At 54.6% G+C, this 20,007-nt stretch overlaps 1 protein-coding gene across 4 annotated transcripts in view; it reads left to right on the top strand.

Annotated features, from left to right (window-relative positions):
* The window catches only part of LOC146808659 (putative ATP-dependent RNA helicase DDX6), a 271,143-nt gene that overhangs the window by 105,119 nt on the left and 146,017 nt on the right, over positions 1–20,007 (top strand). For all 4 annotated transcript variants that reach the window (XM_085615455.1, XM_085615452.1, XM_085615453.1 and 1 more), the window contains one exon: positions 19,782–19,904. In XM_085615455.1, coding sequence (XP_085471581.1) covers positions 19,782–19,904 — 123 coding nt within the window. The remainder of the gene's footprint in view (positions 1–19,781; positions 19,905–20,007) is intronic.

The raw sequence follows: 20,007 nt of genomic DNA, 5'->3' as shown, positions 1-20,007 counted from the left end.
TTCAGGGACCAAACCACAGCAAAGGCCTCCCTCTCAATGGCACTCCAACGCTGCTCCATGTGGAGAAGCCTTCTGCTTTTAAAAGCAACAGGTTGGTCTTGGCCTTCATCATTGGTCTGGGATAGGACCGCTCTTATCCCTAGCACAGAGGCATCAGTCTGCACTATGAACTGCTTGGCATTATCTGGAGTCTTCCGAATTGGTGCTGAGCACATTGCTTCTTTTAGGGTGTCAAAAGCCTTTTGGCAACTAACTGTCCAGTTAACCTTTTTGGGCATCTTCTTGGAGGTGAGTTCTGTGAGGGGAGTCACAATGGACCCATATCCCTTCACAAACCTCCTGTAGTACCCAGTCAAGCCAAGGAATGCCCTATCACCCACAAACCATTGGCCTTGTTGAGAGATTCAACAAGACATTGAAAGGTATGATTATGGGGCTCCTTGAGAAACTCAAAAGGAGATGGGATGTCCTCTTACCATGCCTGCTTTTCGCTTACAGAGAAGTGCCACAGAAGTTTTCCCCCTTTGAACTTCTGTTTGGCCATCCCCGCAAGGGGACCACTCTGTCTTGTAAAAGAGGGTTGGTTGGGAGAGGCCTCCCCAAGAACCCAAGCAGGACATTGTTGTGAGAAAGTGCCATCTTTCTTGCATGGTATGCCCCCACCTTTTGCTGAATTGCTGAATGTACTTTGACTGAGTGTGCCCTGGGCTCCTGCCAATCAGGTGCCCAAGGCCTATGTTCCTTCCCTAAACCAAAACCTCCAACCCAAATTGGCAAACCCTGGCCACATGTCAGCCCCTGGTAAATGGTACCCTAGGTACCTAGGGCCTTGTGACCAGGGAAGACCTCTAAGGGCTGCAGGACTCATTGTGCTACCCTTAGAGGCTCTGTACCCTAACACACACACACTGCCCTTGAAGGCTGAGTGTATGGATACAGGACAAAACAGAGAGCCGACATGCCACACATCCCTGTGTGCCATGCCCACAACCTACACTGCCCTGGCATACATCAGCCACCCCTGTAGCTAGCTGGGTGCCCTATGCCAGTGGTGTGGGCACAGAAGCATGAGCCCTGTGCTCCTACAGTACCCTGGTCCATTCCTAGGCCCTGTATGATCTAGTTGCTCCCACATGGGCTCAGCAACCCTGGTACACAAGCCTGTTGTAACTATCAGTAGTTCCTCATCAAAAGTTACACCTCTCCCCCAAGTTTCTCACTCAACCATTGAGAGATAAGGCATCCAAATCCCAGTTGACTCAACCTTGCGATCTGGCACCTGAAATCATAGTTTGGCTATCTTAATCTCCCACAGACTGCATGGGCGTCATTAAAGAGGCTAGACGCCCTACCACAAGAGCATGTGTAGCAAAATGGAAACGTTTTGTAATTTATTGTACTAACAATAAAATCAATCTGTTAGATGCTTCTACTCAAAACATAATTTCCTGTTACATTTACAACGTGCTAACTTAGCAGATACATCTATACGATTACATCTTGCTGCAATAGCGGCTTACCTTAAAAAAAAAACACTTGTCTTTGTTTCGGGTACCCGCTATCAAAGCCTTAATGGAAGGACTCAAAAGAATCATTCCTCCTAGAATTCCACCTTCTCCCGTGTGGAATCTTAACATAGTCCTTACAAGACTCTTGGGCCCGCCATTTGAGCCTTTGCAAAATGCGAGCTACAGTTTCTGACTTGTAAGGTAGCTTTCCCTTTAGCCATCACATCTCTTAGAGTTGGTGAGCTCCAGGCACTAACCATACAAAAAAACATTTTTACAAATTCACCACAATTAAGTGGTTCTTAGGACTAACCCAACATTTTTACCCGAAGTAGTTTCGGCCTTTCACCTCAACCAGTCTGAGTTACCTGTGTTTTTTCCTCAACCAGACTCCGTAGCAGAACGTGCTCTTCACACGTTAGATGTGAAAAGAGCGATACTTTATATTGAAAGAACCAAAACTTTTAGGGAAACTAAACGGCTTTGTTGCTTTTTCCCCACCACATAAAAGCAATCTCATTTCAAACGCAGGTATTGCATGGTGGATAGTCATGTGAATACAGATATGCTGCCTCAAAACTAAACGCACCTTAACGGCTCCCCCTAAAGCGCATTCTACATGCAAATAGGGACTTCAATGGCATTTTTAGGGAACATACCCTTAGATGACATTTGCAAGGCTGCAACATGGTCTACATCATACACATTCACAAAACACGATTGTGTAGAAATGTTAGCAAAACAACAAGCGAGTGTGGGCCAGGCAATTTTAAGAACACTATTTGAAACCACTGCAACAGATACAGGTTAGCCACCGCTGGGACGATAACTGCTGTATAGTCTATGCTAACGCACATGATCTACAGCTCATATGCCTCAAACGGAAAATGCTACTTACCTAGTATGCATCTGTTCTTTGAATATAAAGCTGTAGATTCATATGCACCCCCGCCTCCCCTGGTAACTCTATCTGTTGCAGTATTATCTTACTTCGATACACTATACATGGACGTCTTTTTCTATTCTTACTAACTACATCATCAATGCTCATGGCAAAACAATCTGGGGATGGAGTCGATGCCCATGCGCACTATCACCAAAGGGAGGAGTCACCTACCTCTTGACTACAAAACCTTCTCCGGGGGAAAAAAAAACTGCAAACATCTGGGCCTAACACCAGATGATGATCTTTGCTAAGGCATATGAATCTACAGCTTTATATGCCAAGAACAGGTGCATACTGGGTAAGTAGCATTTTCCTTTCCTCCATAGGATAACATTGACTGTTTTTCTATGAAAAGTTTCCAAGTGTGGATTTGGAAAACCTAAAGAAATTCTTTAAAATTGTACTAACAAACGTATCCAGGTATACTACACTGTGTAAGAAAAGGAATCTCAAAAGTAACTTGCCTGTAATTTTACTAAAAATCCTTTACAAAGTATATGTACTGTATTAACAAAGCAGTGCATTTCTCAGTAACCATAGCGGTCACCAGGTTCCCAGCACAGTTGTAGCTTGGCTCGAGCGGTTGGGGTTCAGGCACCGTGTTAAGCGTACGTCACACCCTCACAATAATCATGCGTTCATCCGTTCCAAAAACGACACTACACCGTAAAAATTATGGAAGACAAGATGAAAATATATATGTCTTTATCTTATTTTCTCTTAGTTGCAGGCTTCACATCATAAATACAATACAATAGGATTTTCCTTCAAAAGAGCAGGTCAAATAAACAATGCTACTTCGGAGTTTCAACAAATAGGTTCAGGTCATCATTAAGCAAGGAATAAATAGAGGTGCAATAAATACAGATGGCAAATAAATACAGTCAGACAATAAATACAGTGCAAGAATAAATTAGTGGTAGACAATAAGTAAAGCACCTTCAATAATTAAGGTAAAGCAATCAATGACAATTACAGATCAGATCACTTTCATGAGGTCACTTGGTCTTACTTTGCCCATACACAGCTTGTGGTCATTTGGATGGCATGGGGGTGTCCCACCTAGATTGGTCAAGGCTGGGGCTTAAGCTGAGGCAGAATGAGGGTAACCTAAAGATCTGGCTCTCCAAACTACACAGCCTTTACGGAGGTCACTGTACCAGTCTCAGTTCACCCCTGGCACTCCCAGGCTGGTCCTAACACCCCTCTAGCCCCTAGGATGGTCTTTAGGGCTCCACGGGGCCTTAGACACCCCCTCTACCACTTACTGTCCCTTCCACGACTATCGGCTCCGCTTGGCGCCGTGTCGACGCCGTGAGGCGGCTCCGGATCGATGTTGCTGGGCGGGCCCGGCTCGATGTCTCCTTCCGGCGTCGCAGGGACACGGTCTCCCCGCTTCCGGGTGTCTCCGGAGTGCAATCTCCACTCCCGACCTCCGGCGCGCTTCACCTCAGTTTCCGGCGACTCCGTAGGGCGGACTTCACTCCCCCGTCGACGCCTCACCTCGACCTCCAGTGACTTCCTACTCTACCTCCGGTGCCTCTCCACGACCTCCGTCGGCGCCCTCTCTCGACCTCTGACGGCTCCGGGTACGACGTCTGCTTTCTGTCAGCGCCGCTTCTCTACCTCAGGCCCCAGGTCTCCAGGCTTCTCGACGTCAGGACTCCAGGAGGACACCGCCGAACAGGTCAGGAGCTTGCTGTTCTTCCTCTTTAAGGCCTGTTCCAAATGTTCAGATCCTTAAGATGGTTCTTCTGGTCTTGTTCCCACACAGGGCTTTAGGCTGGGCTTGGTCAGTAGGGACTAGCATCAAGGGTGGGTTTCTGGACCCCACTCCAAGCACTGGTTTCCACCCCTGCTGCCTTACTCCGACCTCCTTCTAGCTCTGTCCTCTCTCCTCTCCAGTCAGATGCCAACTGCCACTCTGAGATGGCCTCCCAACATTCTAAAACTGCCTCCCACTGTCACAGGATTCTAGAATGTTCCAGGAGGTTCTAGAAACCTCCATTGAGTTCTGATTATGTCACAGGTGACAATGGATGGCCACCATTTTGTGTCTCAGGCCCTCAGACAGAAGTTCCAGGGGTAGGGAAAATGGCTCCCTGACCCTGCATCAACACTAACAAGTCTGGTGGTTCCCAAAAAGGAAAAAATTATAACGGGGTTTGAGGCAGAAGTGGGACAAAATAAATAATGACGAGGAGGGACCACCCAAAGGGCTGACAGGTCTAACACGCGTCTCCCCCCCCCCCCCCCCCCAGCTGAAAGTGGGGAGAGCTACCCAACCCCTTGGGAGTTCTCATCACTAAGGCGGAAATACCTTGCGAGACCGTCTGCATTGGCGTGGTCCACTCCAGGCCGATGTTCCACCTGAAAGTCCATTCCCTGTAGCGAGATAGACCACCTTAGCAACTTGGGATTCTCCCCCTTCATCTGCATCAGCCACCAAAGGGGTCTGTGATCGGTCTGAACTAGGAAGTGCGAGCCAAACCGGTATGGCCGCAACTTCTTCAGAGCCCATACCACTGCAAAGGCTTCACGCTCTATTGCACTCCACTTCTGTTCCCTGGGAAGTAGTCTTCGGGATAGGAAGACCACGGGTTGATCCAGACCCTCTTCATTGAGTTGCGATAACACTGCCCCAATGCCATGTTCCGATGCATCCGTCTGGACAATGAACTCCTTGGAAAAGTCTGGGGCCCTTAAGACCAGGGCCTCGCACATGGCTTGCTTCAGTTTCACAAAGGCCTGCTGACAAGCCTCCGTCCAGACTACCCGTCGAGGTTGCTTCTTGGACGTAAGCTCCGTGAGGGGGGCCACAATGGTACCATAACCCTTCACGAAGCGGCGGTAATATCCGGTGAGGCCCAGAAAAGCTCGGACCTCAGTCTGAGTCTTGGGGGGTTCCCAGGCCATGATGGCCTCGATTTTCACCTGGAGGGGTTGCACCGCTCCCCTACCCACCAAGTGTCCAAGGTACACTACCGACCCCTGCCCGATCTGGCATTTACTGGCCTTGATCGTTAAACCAGCTTGCTTCAGGGCCTAGAGAACAGTTTGCTGGTGACGCAAGTGATCCTCCCAGCTGTTACTGAAGACGGCAATGTCGTCCAGATAAGCAGCAGAGAAACTCTCCATTCCAGCGAGGATCTGGTTCACCAGACGCTGAAACGTGGCAGGTGCGTTCTTGAGCCCAAAGGGCATCACGCAGAACTGGTAGTGGCCCTTGGGCGTGGAGAAGGCTGACCTTTCCTTAGCTCCATCAGTCAGAGAGACCTGCCAGTACCTGGAAGTAAGGTCAAAGGTACTCCGATATTGGGCAGCTCCCAGCCGGTCAATTAGTTCATCCGCCCTCGGAATTGGATGAGCATCAGTCTTGGTTACTGAGTTCAGTCCCCGGTAGTCCACACAGAACCTCAGTTCCGGTTGGGCACCCGGTGGTACAGCTTTTGGTACTAATACCACCGGACTGGACCAGGGGCTGCTAGAAGGTTCGATCACTCCTAGCTCCAGCATCTTAGTGACTTCACTGTGAATGCTGGCCTTCACCTTGTCTGTCATCCGGTAGATCTTTGACTTCACAGGTGGGCTGTCTCATGTGTCCACATCATGGACGCACAGGTGAGTCCTACCCGGGACAAGGGAGAACAACGAAGAATACTGCCCCAGGACCTGGCGGCAGTCCTCCCGCTGTTCAGGAGTTAGGGACGGGGAGAGAATCACTCCCTCCATCAACCCATCCTTCTCTTGAGACGCAAATAAGTCGGGGAGAGGCTCGCTTTCCACGTCCTCTACTCCGTCAGTCACCATCAGCAATATGACTTCGGGCCTCTCATGGTGGGGTTTGAGGCGGTTGGCATGCAGCACCCGTAGGGGCTGGCGAGGGGTCTTCAGATCCACCAAGTAGGTAGCCTTACCCTTCTTCTCCAACTCCTCAAAGGGTCCTGACAAGCGATCCTGGAGGGCGCTAAGCTCTCCCGGTTCGATCACCCACACCTTCTGGCCAGGCTCCAATTCCACCGGATGAGCATTGTGGTCATACCACACCTTCATCACTGCTTGGCTGGCTTCCAAGTTGTCAGAAGCTTGCTTCCACAACTTAGCCATTTGGCTCCGGAAGGCCAGCATGTAGCTCACCACGTCCTGGGGAAGCTTTCTGGGAGTTCTTTCCCATCCGTCTCTCACCAGGCTGAGAGGTCCACGCACAGGGTGCCCATACAAAAGCTCGAAGGGGCTGAAGCCCACTCCCTTCTGTGGCACTTCCCTGTAAGAAAACAATAGACTGGGTAGGAGGACGTCCCGTTTCCTCCGCAGGCTTTCAGGCAGACTTCTGATCATGCCTTTAGAGGTTTTATTGAACCTCTCCACCAGACCATTGGTCTGGGGATGGTAAGGGGTGGTGAACCGGTAGGTCACTCCACACTCCTTCCACATGGCCCGCATGTATGCTGACATGAAGTTGGTCCCCCTGTCAGACACAACTTCCTTGGGAAAACCCACTCGGGTAAAGATTCCCATCAGGGCCCTAGCCACAACAGGTGCAGTAATGGTCCTCAGAGGTATATCCTCTGGGTACCGTGTGGCATGATCCACCAGAACCAGGATAAACTTGTGACCAGCTGTAGTAGGCGGATCTAACGGACCCACAATGTCGCTGCCCACCCTTTCAAAGGGGGTGCTAACGACAGGAAGTGGTTCAAGGGGAGCTTTCAGCTTCACCCCTGTTTTCCCACTGGCTTGACAAGACACACACGTCCGGCAATAGGTGTCGGACAACACTTTCATTTGAGGCCAATAAAAGTGTGGGACAAGCCGGGCAAAGGTCTTGTCTTGCCCCAGGTGTGCTGCCAAGGGGATCTCATGAGCCAATTCCAGGAGAAAGGCTCTAACGTTGAGGGACAACCAAGGCCCGTGACGATCCGTGCATGGGTGCCTTGGGTTCACTGTAGAGGAGGCCATCCTCCCAGTAAATGGTGTAGTTCCCCTCAACGTTCCCTGCTGCCTGGGCTTCGGCCTGTCGCCTCAGTCCCTCAGGGGTAGGACACTCCCTCTGGCCCTTGCAGAATTCCTCCCTGGTCGGCCCTCCCTCCACGTGCCACTCGGCCGGGATGGGTAGGTTCTCCAGTTCGGTAACATCCCCCTCCGCGGACTCCTGGTCCACCACCTCCGGTGGCCTATCCGTCACACGGGGCGCGGATGCCGAGGCAGGCTCCTCCTGCCCTCGGTTCTTCCCTTGGTCAGCAGCCGGCTGTGCCTTTGTTCCAGGCTCCAGCCTAAACGAACTCCCTCTCCGGGTAGTCGCAGACCCTGTGCTGACACAGGCCCAGTCAGGTGTACCCAGCATCTCAGCATGAGTCCGGTATTCCACCTCCTTCCAAGCATTATGCTCCATGTCATTCCCCAGCAGACAATCGACTGGCACGGCAGGGCTTACGGCAACTCGAAGCAAACCTGCAACCCCTTCCCATTCAAATGGAACCGCGGCCACCGGATAGTGGCCCATTCTGCCGTCAGCCATCGCGGCAGGGTGGAGTACAGTGGGGATCACCTGCTCTGGAGACACCAGTTGGCTACGTACCATAGTCATACTGGCTCCTGTGTCTCTCAGAGCCTCCCCTCTTTGGCCGTTGATGGTGACCCATTGCCCATACTTTGTGGTATTTGCGGGCACCTGGATCTTAGGAACCATCTCCCGTTCTCCCAGGGACACTAAAGTGACACCTGCCCACTCCCTTCCCTTATCTAAAGGCATCTCCTCCCCGAGCACTACACTAGCTACTCCGGGGGCCTTTCCTCCGATGGGAGGGGGTGGTCTTTTCGGGCACTTCACATCTCCCTTATAGTGTCCGACACACCGCACTCGAAGCAATGGACAACCCTTGGCTGCTGGCTCTGGCCAGGATTAGGGTTTCTGGGTGGGTTAGCCCTAGGGCTGAATCCCGTTCCCTTCCCTTGGAAACTATTTTGGGGGCCTTTAGAGAACTCCGTTTTCTTTTCCCCTCCCTCTTTCTTCTGGGGGGCGCCCTGTCCGGTCTTTTGAGAGTCCCCTCCAGTCCCCCTTGTGGACACCCGGGTACTAGCCCAAATGTCCGCCTCCTCAGCAAGCTTCCGGGGATTGGTCAGCTTGCTATCCACCAGGTGTTGACGCAGTTCAGGGAAACATTTTTCGAGCAGGTGTTCCTTCAACATCAAATCAAACAACCCCTCGTAGTCCCTCACCTCGCTGTCCTGTATCCAACCCTCTAATGCCTTCTTTGCATAGTCCAGGAAATCCACCCAATTCTGTGTGCCCAGTTTGTGGCTACCCCGGAACTTCTGTCTGTACTTCTCGGGTGTTAGTCCAAACTTCCTCATGAGCGCCACTTTCATGGTGGGGTAGTGGGTCTGCTCATCCTGCTCCAGGGCCAATAATGTATCCCTGCCAGCTGGAGGCATGTATTTATACAATCCCCCTCCCCAATATTTCTCTGGAACCCCATGGGCTCTTAAAGAGACCTCATAGGCCGCTAGCCACTTGGCGATGTCATCTCCCGCACTATAGCTAGCTACTATGTCTTTTGGCAGATAGGGTTTGGGTTCCCTGGTGATTTCTCTCTCTTCGCTGCCACCATTAGGAACAGTGTGTGCCCCGACCCGTAGGATCTGGAGATCTATCTCCCTGAGCCTCAACTCCTGAGCCATCCTCCGTTCCTCCTTTTCTTTCTCCAGCTTCGCCAATTCCCATGTGAGCTATCTTTTCTCCTTCCGGTCAGTTAATTCTGCTTCTGACAAGCCGCTGCTAGAGACACTGCTGCCCTTCCTTGAAAGTGTTCTGGGCCCCGCTAATTGGTTCCCCACCTCAGGTTGGTACAAACCAGCCCCCTCGCTGTCAGTCTCTCCATCCCTGTCCTCCTTCTCAACCTTACTTTCTCGTCGTGCCTCCCCCCAAGCCCTCAAGCTGGTCTGGAGCTCACCCTTCTTTGCACCTTGGGGACAAAACACCCCCTCTCGCTGACAAAACTCTGAGTTGGGCCACAGTGTAAGTTTCCACATCCTCCAACACAAACTCCATTTTGCCCACTCAGGATAGAAGACAGTTGCTTACAGAAGCTATGCAGGGGGGTACCTTTTGTAATAACTCCTCCCACCACCAGAAGTAAATTTGGAAAAAAACAAAACTGTTAGGAAGTCCGCTTGGAGAAAACTCCCGGTGTAGGCCTATGGACTACCCAAAGTTATTGTCGAGTAGACTCCAGCACAGCTCTATCCCACCGCTGCCACCAATTTTATGTTGGAAACCGGGTTAGCGGTCACCAGGTTCCCAGCACAGTGGTAGCTTGGCTCGAGCGGTTGGGGGTCAGACACCGTGTTAAGCGTACGTCACACCCTCACAATAACCATGCGTTCATCCGTTCCAAAAACGACACTACACCGTAAAAATTATGGAAGACAAGATGAAAATATATATGTCTTTGTTGGACCCGGCCTCGTGGCGTGGTCCTTAACCCCCTGGATTGTGCCCGTTCCCCGCCCCGGCCTTCACGGGCCACCCGTCTGAACTGCACCAAGGCCCTTCACCCGGAGCTGCACGTGGTCGCATACTCCTCGTGGCTCCGCCATCTTGTTGGCATCCACGTCACACCGTGCACCAGCCAGCGCGACCCCGCTCAACCCGGCCTCGACCCCAGCGAAGCCCCGACATCGAGGCACCACGAACTGGCCAGGGGGTGCCGCAGGAACCATTCATCGCCCCCGGCGGAGGACAGTATCGATGGGACCCCCAACTGTCCTCCCCTCTCGAGGTGTGATCGCCCTGCAACTCCCTTGGGCCTGGCGCCTCTCCTGCTGGGCGTCTGGCCACCTCCACCCGGCCACTCCGCCCCCCTCGGGCGCCTAGGTCCGGACATCAAAGGGCTCCAGACCTATATCTGGGGCGACCCCACCACAGCTCGGCAGTTGTATCCCGGAATCGAGAGCCCTGCTGATTGAATCGCGGCTGACCCCACGGAGAAGAACTCTTGTCGGAACCATCACGAGCCCTGCTGACTGCGTCGCGGCTCCCTCTTGTGAACAATCTGAACCACCTGGAACATCGGAGCCCTGCTGACGCCGTCGCGGCCCAACCTCGCTGAAACCTTCCTCGGAGCCCTGCTGACGACGTCGCGGCTCGAGCTGAGCAGAAGACCATCTTGAGAGCCCTGCTGATTGAATCGCGGCTCTCCACGAACTGTACGCCAGAGCCCTGCTGACGCCGTCGCGGCTCGACCCCTCCGAGATCGGAGGTCCTCCAGCTTGAGGATAAGAACTGGGCCCCAGGTACCCTCGTACCGCATTCCTGCCAAAGACTGTCCCGCTACCCCTACCCTTCCAAAGAGACATTGAGACTTTTGGTGGATCCCTCGATCCCTTCGTGTAAATATTGAACTCGTAACCTTTTATTGCTGATAAAGAATTGCTTGTCGTAAAGACAACCTCCTTGAGTCCTGTGTGGTGGTGTTACTGTGCTAGTACGTGGTAGGAGAAGGATCTCTCAGGAGACTTCTCGGACAGCGCTCGGCTACTTCGTGCAGTGTGAGGGCCCCCCTTGGTGGTCTCGCCGACTCCTCGGGGTCCGCCTTCCAACATTTGGTGGCCAGCGACGGGATCCGAGCCGAACGCAATACGTACCAGCCAGTACCCACGAGCTACCCATCCAAACGAACAGCATCATGAGCAGCCAGGAAAACAAAGCGACAATGGAGTTCCAGCCCGAACGGCTGGAGGAGTATACGCACAAAGAGTTAAAACAGTTCTGCAAGGACAAAGGCATTGCAACCACCGGCCTAGGTACCAAAGAGGAGATGCAGAAGGCTCTAAGGGCATGGTGGGAGGCCGGGGCAGGCCCCTCCCAGGAAGAAGGTCCCCTGCCCCTGACGGAGACCACATCAACCGCACTGACTCCGGCAACCGGAGGAAGAAAGAGCCTAGAAACCGGCCTCTCCGAAGACTAGATACGAGAGCGGGAGAAGGTCCGGAGCCACGAGCTAGAGCTCGCACGACTGCGGCTGGACGGCGAACTCCAGCTCGCAGAAAAGAAACTGGCCCTAGAGCAGCTACGGCTTCAAGAGGAGATCGAGGAGAAGAGACGACACCGGGAGTTGGAGGAGAAGAAACTGACTCTTGAGCACGAGCGCAGTCTCAAGGAGCTCGAGATCAAGGCCAAGAACGGAGGGACCAACACCCCCAGTACTAGAGACACTCTACCGCCTTCCGAGACCAAGGTACATATCCCGAAAGAGGTCGTCAAGGAGTATTACAAGAATGACGACATCCAACAATGGTTCAAGGCCTACGAGGTGGCCATGACCTCATCGGGTGCCCCGAAAAGACTGGGGCGCGGGCCTGTGGGGGCGGTTCCTGAGTGAGGGTCGAGACACGCTGCTCCAGCTGCCGGAGGAGGTGATGACCTCCTATGATCACATGAAGGAGGCCTTGCTCACCCGCTACGGGCTAACCGCGGAAATGTACCGCCAGCGGTTCAGAGACTGCAAGAAAATCCCGGGTACCACATGGGTGGAATATGTGGACTTTTTCAGCCGGGCCCTAGAAGGGTGGATCAAAGGGAGCAAAGTAACCACCTACGGGCAGTTGGTCGACCTCATCGTGTGGGAGCACCTCTCCAACAATTGCTTTGTGGAACTAAGACAGCACCTCCTCAACAGCAAAATGACCGACCCACGAAAACTCGCCGTCGAGGCCGATCGATGGGTTAACTCCCGGGTCCCCCGGAACTCAATGGGGGAGTACCAGAGGAACCCCACCGGACCCCCCCGCCAGCGCGGTGGAGGGGGAGGGCTGAACAGGAACCGAGACCCTCCCGCCGGGGCACCCAGGAGCCCCCCTCGAGGGCCACCGCAGCAACAACTCTCCCCGAGCCTAGCCCGAAGGGGGGCGCCCCCGGCCAGACCCGGACCACGGCCACCAGTAACCTGCTACGGCTGCCAACAAACCGGACACTATGCCAGCGATCCGGTCTGCCCCCTGAACCGAAGAAACGGGGCCGGCGGGCCCCCGCCCCGACAGCTGGCAGCCGCTGCCCTGGGAGACGGAGAAGAGGAAGAGGAGACCCTCGACCGAGGAAACACTGAGTGGGAGCCGGCAGCCATGTCTCTGGTCTGCCTGGGTAGCCGAGAAATGGTACCCTGCACCCCCATCCCAAGCAACACCCAGAAGTACCGGCAGCAGGTCACGGTCAATGGACAACGGGCCGAAGCCCTTCGTGACACAGGCGCCAGTATCACCGCTGTCCGCTGCCACCTGGTGACCCCTGAACAGATTCTACCGAATGTCCTGTGCCCCGTACGGACGGCCGACAACAGTGAAAGCCTGTGCCAGATGGCCCTGGTCCCCTTCGAGTGGGGAGGGGTGACGGGCCTGCTGAAGGTGACGGTGCGCGACGACGCCCCTGTCGACTGTCTCCTGGGGAAACGATTTGGAGAGTTCCCCCTGGGCTCAAGTGGAGCGACGGGAGCACTTCCGCATGTTGGGACTGGCTGACTGGGCCTGCGCCATCACCCGGTCCATGACCGCCCGGGCCCCCCGCCCATCCTCGACCTCCGGGGCCGCCCAAGCCGAGGGGCTCGCACCCTCTCCCACCAGCAGCGAGGAGGAGGCAGACATCGACCCTGGACCCAGCGAATCCTCCCCCGAAGAGATGGCGTGCCCGAGCGCCCTACCAGAACTGACACCATGGCGAGATGAAGGGGGCCCCACCCGAGAGCAGTTCCAGCAAGAACATCAGTCCTGTCCCTCTCTCGAGGGGGTCCGACAACAGGCGACCGCGCAAGCCAACGGTGACCAGACCGGCACCCACTGGGTCTACTGGGCCGAGGGCCTATTGTACAGTGAACAGAAGGTGGCAGAACTCGGGACCAGCCGCGTGTTGGTGGTCCCCCTCCGCTTCCGGGAGTTCCTTATCAACCTGGCACATGATGTGCCCCTCGCCGGACACTTGGGGCAAGACAAAACGTACAGTCGTCTGGTGACCCACTTCTACTGGCCCCGGATGCGGAGAGACGTGGACAACCACTGCCGGTCCTGCCAGACCTGCCAGGCAAGCGGGAAGACGGGGGGTCGGGTCAAGGCCCCCCTCCAGCCCTTTCCAGCCGTCAGCACCCCGTTCGAACGGGTCGGAATCGACATTGTGGGGCCCCTGGGCCCCCAAACCGCCCTGGGCCACCGCTTCATCCTGGTCCTCGTGGACCACGCCACCAGGTACCCGGAGGCGGTCCCGCTAAGAACTATAACGGCCCCTGTGGTAGGCCGGGCCTTGATGGGCATCTTCTCCCGAGTGGGATTCCCCCGCGAAGTGGTGAGCGACCGCGGCACGAACTTTATCTCCAGGTACATGCGGTCCCTGTGGCAGCAGTGCGGGGTCACATACAAGTTCACGACCCCCTATCACCCTCAGGGGAACGGACTGGTTGAGCGGTTCAACCGAACATTAAAAGGGATGATCCAGGGCCTGGAAGAGCCCCTCCGGCGGAGATGGGATGTTCTGCTGCCGTGCCTCCTGTTTGCCTATCGGGAGGTCCCGCAGAAATCCCTGGGGTTCAGCCCGTTCGAGTTATTGTATGGACACCCGGTCCGCGGACCGCTCAGCCTGGTCAAGGAGGGGTGGGAAATCAAGCCCCAAGGCGCCCCTCCTGACGTCTACCGATACCTCCTGACTCTCCGGAATCAGACCCGCAAGTTCCGTGCCATGGCCGAAGCCAACCTCGAGGCCAGCCAGGAGGACATGAAGCGGTGGTACGATCGGAACTCCTCGACCATAGAATTCGAGCCCGGACAGAAAGTATGGGTCATGGCCCCGGTCGAACCCGGCGCCCTCCAGGACAAATGGACCGGGCCCTTCAAGGTAGTGGAGAAGAAAAGTCCCGTCACTTACCTGGTCGACCTGGAGTCCCCCCGGAACCCCCTCCGGGTCTTACATGCGAACAGGCTAAAACCCCACTTCGCCCGGACCGAACTGAGCCTGCTGCTGGCGACCGACGAGGGTGGCGAGGACGACTCCGAACCCCTGCCCGACCTCTTGCAGACCAACCTTCATGACGGATCGATCGAAGGGGTCCAACTCGCCTCTTTCCTGACTCCGGAACAGCGCAACGACTGCCAGCGACTGCTGCGGGACTACGCAGCCCTCTTCTAGCTCACCCCGGGGGTGACCCACTGGTGCGTCCACGACGTCGACACCGGTTAGAGCCCCCCGTACGACACAGAGCCTACCGGGTGCCTGACCGAGTGCGGGCCTGCATCCAGGCCGAAGTAGCGAAGATGCTGGCCCTGGGGGTCATCGAACCTTCCGGCAGCCCGTGGGCCAGCCCTGTCGTCCTGGTGCCCAAGGCCGCAGCTCCCGGCCACCCCCCAGAGTTGCGATTCTGCGTGGACTACCGAGCCCTGAATGCAGTAACCAAGACCGACGCCCACCCGATACCCCGGGCCGACGAACTCATCGACCGCCTAGGGGCCGCTCGCTACTTGAGCACGCTGGACCTCACCGCCGGGTACTGGCAAATCCAGCTCACCCCCGGCGCCCAAGAAAGATCCGCCTTTTCGACCCCGGATGGGCATTACCACTTTCGGGTGATGCCCTTCGGAATGAAGAACGCCCCGGCCACCTTCCAAAGACTGGTGAACAAGGTTTTGGCCGGGCTTGAGGCCTTCAGCGCGGCCTACCTAGATGACATTGCCGTATACAGCAACCACTGGGCCGAGCACCTCCTCCACCTGAAAGCCGTCCTGGCCGCCCTCCAGCGGGCCGGGCTCACAATCAATGCCAGCAAATGTCAAGTCGGCCACGGATCCGTGACCTACCTGGGCCATCAAGTGGGGAGCGGGCAGGTGGCCCCCCTCCAAGCGAAGATAGAAGCCCTCCAGGCCTGGGAACCCCCCACTACCCAGACCGCTGTCCGGGCCTTCCTGGGCCTCACCGGATACTACCGGCGGTTTATCCGGGACTATGGGAGCATTGTTGGCCCCCTCACAGAGTTAACGTCCAAAAAGCAGCCCAAGAAGGTACACTGGACACCCCGCTGCCAAACAGCCTTCGACACCCTAAAGACAGCCATGTGTACTGCTCCGGTGCTGCAAGCCCCAGAAGGAGTTCATGGTACAGACGGACGCCTCCGAGTATGGGATCGGGGCCGTCCTATCCCAAGCCGACGAAAAGGGGCTCGACCGACCAGTGGCCTTCATCAGCCGGCGACTACTGCCCCGAGAGCAACGCTGGAGCACTATTGAGCGTGAGGCCTTCGCTGTGGTGTGGGCCCTCAGGAAGCTCCGGCCCTACCTCTTTGGCACCCACTTCCGGGTCCAGACCGACCACCGGCCCTTGCGGTGGTTAATGCAAATGCGGGGCGAGAACCCCAAGCTGCTGCGGTGGTCCATCTCGCTACAAGGAATGGACTTTGACGTCGAACACCGGCCCGGCAATGACCACGCCAACGCCGACGGCCTGTCCCGCTTCTTCCGCCTTGACGAGGAGAATCCCCAAGGAGATGGGTGACTCTCCATGCCTTCGGCTGGGGGGGACGCCTGTTGGACCCGGCCTCGTGGCGTGGGCCTTAACCCCCTGGATTGTGCCCGTTCCCCGCCCCGGCCTTCACGGGCCACCCGTCTGAACTGCACCAAGGCCCTTCACCCGGAGCTGCACGTGGTCGCATACTCCTCGTGGCTCCGCCATCTTGTTGGCATCCACGTCACACCGTGCACCAGCCAGCGCGACCCCGCTCAACCCGGCCTCGACCCCAGCGAAGCCCTGACATCGAGGCACCACGAACTGGCCAGGGGGTGCCGCAGGAACCATTCATCGCCCCCGGCGGAGGACAGTATAGATGGGACCCCCAACTGTCCTCCCCTCTCGAGGTGTGATCGCCCTGCAACTCCCTTGGGCCTGGCGCCTCTCCTGCTGGGCGTCTGGCCACCTCCACCCGGCCACTCCGCCCCCCTCGGGCGCCTAGGTCCGGACATCAAAGGGCTCCAGACCTATATCTGGGGCGACCCCACCACAGCTCGGCAGTTGTATCCCGGAATCGAGAGCCCTGCTGATTGAATCGCGGCTGACCCCACGGAGAAGAACTCTTGTCGGAACCATCACGAGCCCTGCTGACTGCGTCGCGGCTCCCTCTTGTGAACAATCTGAACCACCTGGAACATCGGAGCCCTGCTGACGCCGTCGCGGCCCAACCTCGCTGAAACCTTCCTCGAAGCCCTGCTGACGACGTCGCGGCTCGAGCTGAGCAGAAGACCATCTTGAGAGCCCTGCTGATTGAATCGCGGCTCTCCACGAACTGTACGCCAGAGCCCTGCTGACGCCGTCGCGGCTCGACCCCTCCGAGATCGGAGGTCCTCCAGCTTGAGGATAAGAACTGGGCCCCAGGTACCCTCGTACCGCATTCCTGCCAAAGACTGTCCCGCTACCCCTACCTTTCCAAAGAGACATTGAGACTTTTGGTGGATCCCTCGATCCCTTCGTGTAAATATTGAACTCGTAACCTTTTATTGCTGATAAAGAATTGCTTGTCGTAAAGACAACCTCCTTGAGTCCTGTGTGGTGGTGTTACTGTGCTAGTACGTGGTAGGAGAAGGATCTCTCAGGAGACTTCTCGGACAGCGCTCGGCTACTTCGTGCAGTGTGAGGGCCCCCTTGGTGGTCTCGCCGACTCCTCGGAGTCCGCCTTCCAACAGTCTTTATCTTATTTTCTCTTAGTTGCAGGCTTCACATCATAAATACAATACAATAGGATTTTCCTTCAAAAGAGCAGGTCAAATAAACAATGCTACTTCGGAGTTTCAACAAATAGGTTCAGGTCATCATTAAGCAAGGAATAAATAGAGGTGCAATAAATACAGATGGCAAATAAATACAGTCAGACAATAAATACAGTGCAAGAATAAATTAGTGGTAGACAATAAGTAAAGCACCTTTAATAATTAAGTTAAAGCAATCAATGCCAATTACAGATCAGATCACTTTCATGAGGTCACTTGGTCTTACTTTGCCCATACACAGCTTGTGGTCATTTGGATGGCATGGGGGTGTCCCACCTAGATTGGTCAAGGCTGGGGCTTAAGCTGAGGCAGAACGAGGGTAACCTAAAGATCTGGCTCTCCAAACTACACAGCCCTTTACGGAGGTCACTGTACCAGTCTCAGTTCACCCCTGGCACTCCCAGGCTGGTCCTAACACCCCTCTAGCCCCTAGGATGGTCTTTAGGGCTCCACGGGGCCTTAGACGCCCCCTCTACCACTTACTGTCCCTTCCACGACTATCGGCTCCGCTTGGCGCCGTGTCGACGCCGTGAGGTGGCTCCGGATCGATGTCGCTGGGCGGGCCCGGCTCGATGTCGCCTTCCGGCGTCGCAGGGACACGGTCTCCCCGCTTCCGGGTGTCTCCGGAATGCGATCTCCACTCCCGACCTCCGGCGCGCTTCACCTCAGTTTCCGGCGACTCCGGAGGGCGGACTTCACTCCCCCGTCGACGCCTCACCTCGACCTCAGGTGACTTCCTACTCGACCTCCGGTGCCTCTCCACGACCTCCGTCGGCGCCCTCTCTCGACCTCTGACGGCTCTGGGTACGACGTCTGCTTTCTGTCAGCGCCGCTTCTCTACCTCAGGCCCCAGGTCTCCAGGCTTCTCGACGTCAGGACTCCAGGAGGACACCGCCGAACAGGTAAGGAGCTTGCTGTTCTTCCTCTTTAAGGCCTGTTCCAAATGTTCAGATCCTTAAGATGGTTCTTCTGGTCTTGGTCCCACACAGGGCTTTAGGCTGGGCTTGGTCGGTAGGGACTAGCATCAAGGGTGGGTTTCTGGACCCCACTCCAAGCACTGGTTTCCACCCCTGCTGCCTTACTCCGACCTCCTTCTAGCTCTGTTCTCTCTCCTCTCCAGTCAGATGCCAACTGCCACTCTGAGATGGCCTCCCAACATTCTAAAACTGCCTCCCACTGTCACAGGATTCTAGAATGTTCCAGGAGGTTCTAGAAACCTCCAGTGAGTTCTGATTATGTCACAGGTGACAATGGATGGCCACCATTTTGTGTCTCAGGCCCTCAGACAGAAGTTCCAGGGGTAGGGAAAATGGCTCCCTGACCCTGCATCAACACTAACAAGTCTGGTGGTTCCCAAAAAGGAAAAATTTTTAACGGGGTTTGAGGCAGAAGTGGGACAAAATAAATAATGACGAGGAGGGACCACCCAAAGGGCTGACAGGTCTAACAGTACTGTATTAACAAAGCATTGCATTTCTCAGTAACCATACCGGAATCAAATCAAAGTGCATGTACAATTACAATCCAAACTGTATTACAACTGTATATTTACTGCAAAGTATTTATCACCTACCTATGCCAGGCTTGCTTGGTTCTATAAAATAAGTAAAAATACTTTTATACAAAAACAATTGGTCTGAAGTTCAGTCTTTGTGTGTGAATTCATTTGCTGACTGTGTACAACAAATGCTTAACACTGTCCTCTGATACTGCCTTACTGCTCGACCACACTACCCCAAATGGAGAGTGAGTTGCTATCTAACTTTACCTCTGCCTGCCTTTGGGGTTCCACTGGACTCTGTGCACACTATACCTTACTTTGGTATAGTATATACAGTGCCAGCTTCCTATACATTCCTATTGCACTTTAGAGTATAGTAGTCTAAATTAATATGATAAACGTTTGTGGTGTCTCTTTTCTATTTATTGTGGACAATTACGAATGAGTACGGAAGAGAGTGGCCTGCTATCGTGTTCCTGTCACTGTCGGGAGTGTTATCTGGATTGCCAAATCACTTGTCTCTGGAATGGTTAGGAGAGCAAGTGAGGCGCTATGAGCGAGTCTGACTCTGGCTCATAGATATTGATGTGTTATGGTGACCCAGTCCCTACTTCTGATGTTCGATGGTCCCAAGCATAGTTCTGTTCCAGAGCAAAATCCCTGCAACATGAGTGTGCAGAGTATGTGAATCTACAGCTCTACATGCTACAAACAAAAGGTTACATGGTAAATAACTGTTTCCTTTCCTGTGTTTATTGCCCATAAAGCTGTACAAATTGACTGACCCTTAACGTGGACTAATGCGGAGTAGAGGCACATTATCTCAAGGACCCTGAGGCTCTTACCGATAGTCTGTTTCCTTTTTTATACTTTGACTTTCAGCATCTCCCTTCCTTTCTCTTAGAATTCCACTCTCCCTCTCACTGAATTGCTCCCATAAGTGACCTGGTCTGTGTACACTATTTACAATGAGTTACAAACCACTTACTGTATACACATTGGCATTCTAATTCACTAACTCTGTACTTTTTGTGTTCAGGCTGACAAGCTCTTATCTCAAGATTTTGTGGTGATTTTAGAGGAGATTCTCACCTATTTACCTTCGAACCGTCAGATCCTGCTTTACTCCGCTACCTTCCCCATCAGTGTACAGAAATTCATGGTAAGTTCCACCCGGACCTTTCAATCTCCTGATGCTCAGCAGGTTTTTATTTGTGTACTCTGGCTTCCTCCTTTCCACTCGAAGGAAAGCACACCTTACTCGT

This window comes from Triturus cristatus, chromosome 7, assembly GCF_964204655.1.
Source record: "Triturus cristatus chromosome 7, aTriCri1.1, whole genome shotgun sequence".
NCBI lineage: Eukaryota > Metazoa > Chordata > Amphibia > Caudata > Salamandridae > Triturus > Triturus cristatus.
This window is presented reverse-complemented; position numbering and strand designations above follow the sequence as displayed.